Below are 9,042 nucleotides of genomic sequence, written 5' to 3'. Positions count from 1 at the left end.
GGTGGCAGAATGCAATGGCTGAGGAACTTTTTGCCCTAAAATCTAACAACACATGGGAGATTGTGGATTTGCCTAATGGTAGAAAGGCTCTCCCTTGCAAATGGGTCTACAAAGTGAAGTATAAGCATGATGGTTCAGTTGAAAGGTTCAAAGCTCATTTGGTTGTAAGGGGGGATATCCAGAGGGAAGGAATCGCTTTTACAGAAACATACTCTCCAGTAGTGAAAATGACAACCATCAGATGCCTTTTAAGCATTACAGTGAAGAAAGATTGGGGTATTTCACAATTTGATGTGAACAATGCATTTTTACATGGGGATCTTCAAGAAGAAGTCTATATGAAGTTCCCTCCTGTTCTAACACCTCAGTCTCCTACTCATGTATGTAAACTCAAAAAGTCACTCTATGGTTTACGACAGGCTTCTCGACAATGGTATGCAAGACTCACTGCTGTTCTTCATTTTAAAGGCTACACCCACTCTCACAATGACTATTTCCTATTCTACAAGAAGTCTTCTCACAACACCTCAATCATAGTAGTCTACGTAGATGACATTCTGCTCACGAGTGATGATCAAACAGAAATTCACTCTATCAAATCTTTCTTACATTTGGAATTCAAGATAAAGGATTTAGGACAGGCTCACTACTTTCTTGGTTTGGAGATTATCAGGGAACCGCAAGGGATCATTTTAAGTCAAAGAAAGTTCACTATGGATATGTTGCAGGAGTTCGATTGTTTGGAATTAAAACCTGTCTCTTCACCTCTGGATCCTTGTTGTCGTTTGTCTACTGATGAAGGTGTCTTACTTCTTGATCCAACTTTCTATCAGAAAATTCTAGGCAAATTGAACTACCTCATCCATTCTCGCCCTGACCTTTCATTTGCTGTCCAACACCTAAGCTAATACATGCAGGCCCCTCATCAACCACATCTCGATGCTGCTCTTCGATGCCTGCGATATCTACTCTTTGACCCTGGTTTGGGTATTTTTCTTTCTTTTTCTCCTTTTGATTTAATTGCTTTTTGCGATTCAAATTGGGTTCGTTGTCCAGACTCCCGTAAATCCATTAGTGGTTTCTTCATCACTTTGGGTGGTTCTCCCATCTCTTGGATATTCAAGAAACAGTCTTTAGTTTCCTTATCATTCGCTGAGGCTGAATATAGGTCAATGCGTAGGGTTATTGGCGAAATCACTTGGCTTGTTCGTCTTCTCATTGATCTCTCCGTTGAACCTTGCCTCCCTGTTCCTCTACACTCCGATAGCCAAGATGCACTTCATATAGCCAAAACCCCTATCTTTCACTAGCGTACTAAACATGTCGACCTTGATTGTCATTTCGTGCCCCAATAATACCTTGCCGGCATCATTTCTCTCTCTTTTGTGCCCTCTCTTGCACAGCTCGCCGATATATTCACCAAGCCTTTGTCTGGGCCAGCTCATATTTCAAATTTGGTCAAGTTGGGGGTTTCTTCTTCCACACCCTCCAACTTGAGGGGGGATGTTGTTCATCACATCAAAAACTCGATTTAGGCATTAAAAATGCCAAAAAGAAGCTGGTGATTCAAAGTTATTCGCGGCAGATTTCAAAAGAAAATCGTGGCTCCTCTGCTCATAGTTGAAATGAAGATAGATCACAAGCTTTCTTTTTTTATCCTTACTACTCTCTGGGAACTTGTGTTGCACTTTGTAAATGATTGACTTTATGTTGATAGCTATCTATCGCACATTATTTTTATAAATGTGATAAATCTTATCTTTATTAACGTAATTATATAGAGAGTTTATAAATGAAAGTAACTATCTGTAGAAGTGTAGGTACAAAAATTTGATCAATATATGTCTTTTTAATGATATATGAATAGTAAATCATTATCGATTTCATAGCATACATCACACTTACAAATAGTAAAAAGAGAATAAACGTACTTGTTTTTTAACACTTACAATAGAAAAATAATACTATACAATTCTAAAATAAATTCTGATACTGGTAAAGTTGCTGCCATGTGACCAGAAGGTCACGGGTTCAAGCCTTGGAAACAGCCTCTGACAGAAATGCAAGGCAAGGCTGCGTACAATAGACCCTTGTGGTCAGGCCCTTCCCCGGACCCCGCGCATAGCGAAAGCTTTAGTGCACCGGGCTGCCTTTTTTTTTTTTGTATGACAACATCTTTACTACCAACTGTAGGGATTAGGCCATTTGGGTAGGACGAATGATATCAAATAACTTTAAAATGCACTTTATTTATAAGTGAAAAATTACATTACATGTTCATTTAAAAGCATATTGGAAAATTTTAATCAAATAAACTAGTAGAAAAGATTTAATTTATTATGAGATGTTAAGAATATTTGAAAAGATTCAATTTATTATGAGATGTTAGAAATATTTGAAATGATTGAATTAATTATGAAATATTAAGAGTAGTAGAAAAGACTTAATTTATTATGAGAAGTTATTTATAAAAATATTATAAATTTTTTATTATTTAATCAATTAGACAATTTTTATAACATTATTTGATTATGGTTGAAAATGAAGGGAAAATGATGCAGTAACCGGAGAAGTTCAAGCAATTTGCTTTTCATTTGGTACAGTGAATGACTCTGCAATTATAGTAGTCCAATAAAATCATTCAATGGGAGTAATTAAGTAGTTAAATAGAATATGACGTGGAGTTGAAAAGACTCAATTTATTATGAGATGTTTTTATATTTTTTAAATAAAAATATTATAAAATTTTTACTATTTAAATAAATTAGATGTTTTTTAATTTAGTGTAGGGATAAAATGGTAATCTAACTTTACATTAATATTATATATATATATATATATATATATATATATATTAAAAGTGGGAAGCTCCCATTTTCAAAGTTGGATATATATATATGATTTTTATCTCAACTTTGTTGAAAATTATGCATAGGCTAGTATAATAAGAAAATTATAACTAGTATGAGTTTTATTATTATTATAACTAGTATAGATTTATTGTTATTTAAACTAGTATGGGTTGTATTATTGTTTATCTTTTATACTTGTATATATTGTCATTCCTGACAGTAAAGTAATCCGAAAAAACTTCCACAAAACTCTTTATTTACGTTCTGTCATTCTTACAGACCAAATATTTGTTCTCAATGACAACAAAGGAGTGTAGGACTAAATATGATTCTTTCTCCTTCAACCAAAAATCTCAAATTCGAGTCAATTTCTAATAGAATACACTTCCCCTTCAATTGTTGTTTATCTTTTATACTTGTATATATTGTCATTCCTAGCAGTAAAGTAATCAGAAAAAACTTCTACAAAACTCTTTATTTACGTTTTGCCGTTCTTACAGACCAAATATTTGTTCTCAATGACAACAAACAAGTGTAGGACTGAATATGATTCTTTCTCCTTTAACCAAAAATCTCAAATTCGAGTCAATTTCTAATAGTATACACTTCCCCTTCAATGAACCGTGAATTCGAATTATCAGATTGGAGGACTTCAAACAACAACAAAAAAAATTCCAGTATAATTTCATAAATTGAGTCTGGAAAAGATAGAGATGTTGTTTCCAAAAATCCTCAATCAGAGGATCGGTGAAAAAGGGAAGAGTAACAAGAAGCAGAAACAAGAAGAAGATAAATTTGTATACAGGATGGATATGTTTTTGACTAAATTATATTACATGATGTTTCTCTTCACACACTAAACTCCTCTTTTTATATCTTCCCCCATTCACCAAGGGGTAAGGCCAAGGAGAGCAAGTTATTATAGTAATAATAATAATAATTACATACTGGCTATATACACTAAGACACTTTTAATTTCCTAAATAAATAGCTTTCTCAATGACTATTTTTTTTTTACTACAACTTGATGATAAAACTCAGAATCTCTGAAGTTTTTTTGCTTGATTAATCCTGGAAATGCAAACAGAAGAATAATCTTTAGTGCATTAAAGTGAGGAGACTCCAAGATTGAAGAGGGAAGTTTAGTTTGGACTAGTACCTCGGGCAATTTACTCGATGATGAATCAGATTTAGCTTCCGATGATTCTTCAGATATCCGCGCCTCTGATTTCTCATTTGAGTAGCTGCAAATATGAAGTTCAAGTGTAATGAAGATACTATATATGCTTATTTATGACGTTCTAGTGTATATGATATGACATGTATAGACACTTAGCATTGCGAAGTCTCAACAATGCAGAGCTCGATGCCAAAATCTAAGGGAGGAGGGGAAAAGATCGTGAACTTCTCGTTTTCTAGATTCGTGTTATCTTATTCTATCCCATTCTTTAATATTGGATAGATCATGTACTACAATGTTGATGTCCTCACTTCTCTCCAATCCCTTCCCTTCTCTAGTTTAAACTCCGCCCTTAGCACAGAAAGATGTTGAAGGTTCCGACTTAAGTTTTAGTGTTTAACCTGTAAGCCATTTATCTGCAAATTGCGCTACAATGTCAGACTCTTGTCAAAAGAAAAATATAAGCCTCCACTGATGGACAGGAGGTGGATACCTCAAACAAAATTATGATATATCGTCCAGTTCATACACTATTTCGAGAGGTTTTCTACTTCAGAAAGATCCAATGCAGCACAAACACCATTGAGGATGGTCTATACGTAAGGCAAATAAAATAAGCATTAATGGTCAAAAACACACCTAAAATATTTCCGTTTTTTGATTTCATACCTGATATACCTAACTATCAGGTATGCGAGTTTCCTAGCTGAACTATCACCATTTATTTATCAAAACACACCTCAACTATCAATTGTTCACTTTTCCTACCTGAAATATGGTGATATTTCAAGTGTTCAGGTAAGAAAAGTGAACAATAGATAGTTGAGGTGTGTTTTGATAAAAAATTGGTGATAGTTTATTAAGAAACTTACACATCTAATAGTTCAAGTATGAAACTCGAAAAAATGGGATACATAGTTTCCCCGGACGGTTGTGTAATCCGCAGATGAAGTTGAAAAGAAACACAAGCAACATCTACGGTGTGTGTATATAATGTCTTTGCAAGTTTGTACTTACAATTTGTAAGGATGAGAATACAAACGATTTCCACATACTATTTTTGTCACCAGTTATATGAAAGCAAATTGCAAAATTGAATCAGGAACTCACGTTGAGAGAATAGTAACCCAAACCAGTTCGACACAGTCCACCCAAAGGAGTCGTTGCTCAAGAGGAATAACGCCATAAGTTATTAGGTGAGCAAATGGCCAAAGTTTCCATCCTGCCTGCAAGAATTAAATTTAGTATTCTCAAAGACATCATCTCTGCTAAACTAGAATCTACACAAGTACCAGAACAACAAAGAGTTTGTATTAAACGAAATTTATGATTAGTCAGTGAAAGAGTTGAACTCGATAGAGTTTCTATGTGTACCCACTCTACACCCTCTTGGAGTAAACAAATACAAATCTCTCTCTCTCTCTTTTATTGACGGTGTTGTTCAGTCTAACTTGTGCACAAATGTTAGTTTTTCATAATTTATTGTCCACAAATCAATAAAAGTTCAAGGAAGACGGGCATAGACGTCAAAGGACACTACAATTTCAGAGTATCACATAACTGCACCAATCAACTGTTTGGAATATACTCTTATAATCTAGATAGAATACATTTGAAATGGTACAAGGTATAAGAAAAGAACAGTCTTGAAACGTTTTGTGGTTCAGCTGAAATGATATATCGATCCGAAACTTCAAATTTAAATAGCTTTTCACACTAATATAGATAATTAAGAAAAAGATATGGAGTGCTTTCTGTGCTCATGACGTCGAATTACTTCTTTCTTTTCTGAGTAGTAAAAGCTAACTTTTCTCCTTTTGGTGGATCGAAAGATGGAAATAGAAGTAGCTAATTCAACAGCCAGAATTAAGGCCGCTTAAACATTTTCTTCATTAAGGTCTAAGGAGATGACGAAAGTCCCGTGGGTTCATCAGAAGCAACACCATTGGCTTGGTTGCAGCCTGCAGGCTTCATTCGCCATATTAAAATTCTAAGAACATATATTAAAACAGTATCTATGAATATACTAACAACTCCAAATAGTTCTACTCCTTGAGTTCCAACGCAACAGCTATCCTAAACTTCTATTGAATACTAGAATCTTATATGATAGGCCAATGTGAAATACTACTACCCTGGGCATATTGTTAGAAGACACTTGCATAAGTGTCTGCTTATGTATTATGCCTTGTTTGAAACATGCAGGTCATCTTAGCTCTTGAGTAGCATTGATCAGTATCATCGTATTATGCCTTGTTTAAGTGTTTGTTTATGTATTATGCCTTAGCTTGTTAGAAACATGCATGCCATATTAGATCTCGAATAGCATTGATAAGTGTCATCATATTATGCCTTGTTTAAGTGTCTGTTTATGTATTATGCCTTGTTAAAAACATGCAAGCCATCTTAGATCTCAAGTAACATCGATAAGTATCATAGTTTTTGAAATTTCCAGTACCTCATGGCAATATTAAAAAGGATAAATTATAATATTATAAAGAAGGCAAAATACACATTGGCCTTGAAGATATGTTCAGCTTCATATCAAACCAATCTTTAACAGACCAAACAGTAAACTTGGACTAACTTCCACCGAATCAGCAAACCAACTCAATATCTCGAGCTAATACTCTGTTATTCCCGACTCCCGTTATAGCTATATTCAACTTCAGATCATTAAATGTTGCAAGCATTTTAAGATAGATCAAGAGAATTCCTTACCGTTAACATGGGCCAAAACGTGGTTCTGAGTTCGCCAAAAATATTGGCTGTGGATTCAAGACGCAAGAAACCAAGGACCACAAAATAGATGCTATTCCATATTGCTGCCCAGATGGTTTGGTCAAAAGCTACTTTAGCAGGAACCACCCACCAATCATTGGACGGGAATAGAGCCTGTAAGTTAGAGTTAAACCTTTTAGCTTTCATCAAAATATGTCAAAAGATATGGTTGATCAATCAAGATACGAGCCAGAAGCACCACCTCACAAAATTGGTAATAGTAGTGAGAAAGGGAACCATGAAGTGAAAATCCAACAAGACCAGATCTAAACATGCGAGTCCGGTCAAATTCAAGAAGAGGCTTCCCTTCATAGCACTGTAAATCAACAGAACAAAACGAAACAATTTAGACCAATAAAAACAACTCACAATATTTCGGAAGAGTTTAACTTCCATAGACTGACAGTATACGAAAGTTTTACACTATCAAATCACCTAAAAGATAACTACACGTAACTATTCAGACAGTACTTACTTGAGCGATCCAGTCTCCTACAGAGTACACAATACCACTGATGGCCATTTTAGCTAACACAGGATTTGCTTTCAGCGCTTCTTCATATGCAATCCAGTTGTGCTCCGGGGCATACCTCAGTATCTCGTAAAGGGTCCATCCCTGAGTATACAATCAAGAAAATTAAAACCATACAAGGAGGGGTGGAGCAGGCTGCAGTATGTTGAATTGTGCGATCATTTCATCTACAAGATTAAGCTGTCAGAGATGCTACACTTTTATTTACTTAATTATATATCCTCGACACGTGCCCTCGCGTACGAGCCTGGTTCATTTCCATGGTCCAAGCACGCAAAATTTGTTTTTGATAAAGGGCAGCGGCCTTGTTAACAAGTCGAATTTTGTGACTATTTCATCTAGTAAAAGCTTAAACTGATACGAAGTGTACACTTTTATTTACTTAATTATCACTTCAATAATGACTATCCAACTTAGTTCATTACTTTTATCACTGGGGGCAAAGCAACAAAACTATGTACCTATTCGGACGAACTCAATAACTTTTGCTTATACAGAAAGTCCATTAAATATATATACTCCATTCATTTCAATTTGTTTGTCTTACTTTCTTTTTTAGTCCATTTCAAAATGAATGTCTTTTTTCCTTTTTAACAACTCTTTAATTGTAACTTTCTACCTGACATATTTAAGACAACTGACATTTTGATACATTAAAACCACAAAATTCAAAAGTCCCCTTTAATTTATTAATCTCCGTGTCAAGTTAAAACCAAACAAACATATTTAATTAATAATCAACTAACTAACACGAGCTAGTGGCAAATTCAGAACACATAAAGTTCAAATCCTAGTTCCTGACTTTGAATTGATCACAAGAGGCACTAGAATAACTACCCCCCTAATCCCCTTCATTATATGAAATATCCAAAAGCAAAAATGATAAATAAAATAACTTACATGCCAATACTCATGATCTATGGTGAGTAACTTTGTGATAGCAAGTGTACCAGCACCAAGTACAATTGCAGCATTAAAAAACCTATCTTTATCCAACAAAATGGACAATAAACTCTTCTTGATTTTTTCTTCAATTTCAGTTCCATTTGATTCTTTCTTTTCAACTTCTTGGCTGGTCTCTGCTTCCCTATCTTCTGTGACAGCATTTATTGGACAAACAAGACTAATTCTTGATGGGGCTTTTGGTAAATTTTGTACGGTGAAAGGTGGAGAAAAGTTGATTGATAAAGTTTGAGTTTTTCTTAGTTCTTGAAGGGATTTTTTTGAGGTAGAAGAGAAGATATGAGTAGCAAAATTGTTGAGTGCTGACATGATTGGTTTGTTATTATTGTATTATTGTATAAGAGAGAGGAGTTTGAAAGGGAAAAATACATAATTTTATTTAATGTCTTTTCTTTGTAGTGGGTGTGTGTGTTGGGGCAGTGGGGCGGGGGTGTACTCGTAGAAAAAACCAGAAAAATGTGTCAAAACATCTTGGTCAAGGAACAAATTATTTCTGTGGAAAATAAAAAAAAAGATATGCTAGGTAGTTTTTATAAAAAAAGTTGAGGGAAGGCGCCAGAGGAAATAGGAAAAGAGGTTGGGGATTGTAAGGTGGGAAATGAACGTTCATCAAGGAGATATGAAAATTCAAATAATTAATAAATTGAGTTATTAAGATTAACTTTTATTGAAAAGTTATTTAGCTAGTAAATACTTATTTGTATTTATATCAAATTATATTATTTGGTGATTTA

At 34.4% G+C, this 9,042-nt stretch overlaps 1 protein-coding gene across 1 annotated transcript; it reads right to left on the bottom strand.

The window, feature by feature from the left end:
- Positions 1 to 3,629: 3,629 nt before the first annotated feature.
- Positions 3,630 to 8,795, bottom strand: LOC129877437 (protein SYM1-like). The gene is made up of 7 exons (XM_055952933.1): positions 8,246 to 8,795; positions 7,289 to 7,429; positions 7,016 to 7,129; positions 6,754 to 6,927; positions 5,143 to 5,258; positions 4,012 to 4,096; positions 3,630 to 3,923 (listed from the first exon to the last, which is right to left on the bottom strand). Exons 1-7 carry the CDS (start codon positions 8,615 to 8,617, stop codon positions 3,918 to 3,920), a joined length of 1,008 nt encoding a protein of 335 aa, XP_055808908.1. The 5' UTR covers positions 8,618 to 8,795; the 3' UTR covers positions 3,630 to 3,917.
- Between the last annotated feature and the right edge of the window lie 247 nt (positions 8,796 to 9,042).

Source organism: Solanum dulcamara, chromosome 12 (genome assembly GCF_947179165.1).
Source record: "Solanum dulcamara chromosome 12, daSolDulc1.2, whole genome shotgun sequence".
Taxonomy (NCBI): Eukaryota; Viridiplantae; Streptophyta; class Magnoliopsida; order Solanales; family Solanaceae; genus Solanum; species Solanum dulcamara.
This window is presented reverse-complemented; position numbering and strand designations above follow the sequence as displayed.

Bases quoted from the DNA above. Each gene is read 5' to 3' on its own strand.
- LOC129877437 (XM_055952933.1), bottom strand. From the start codon at position 8,617: ATGTCAGCACTCAACAATTTTGCTACTCATATCTTCTCTTCTACCTCA. The intron at 7,130-7,288 runs GTAAGTACTGTC...GTTGATTTACAG, and splicing joins TAGGAGACTGGATCGCTCAA to TGCTATGAAGGGAAGCCTCT. The intron at 6,928-7,015 runs GTGGTGCTTCTG...TCTAACTTACAG, and splicing joins ACTATTACCAATTTTGTGAG to GCTCTATTCCCGTCCAATGA.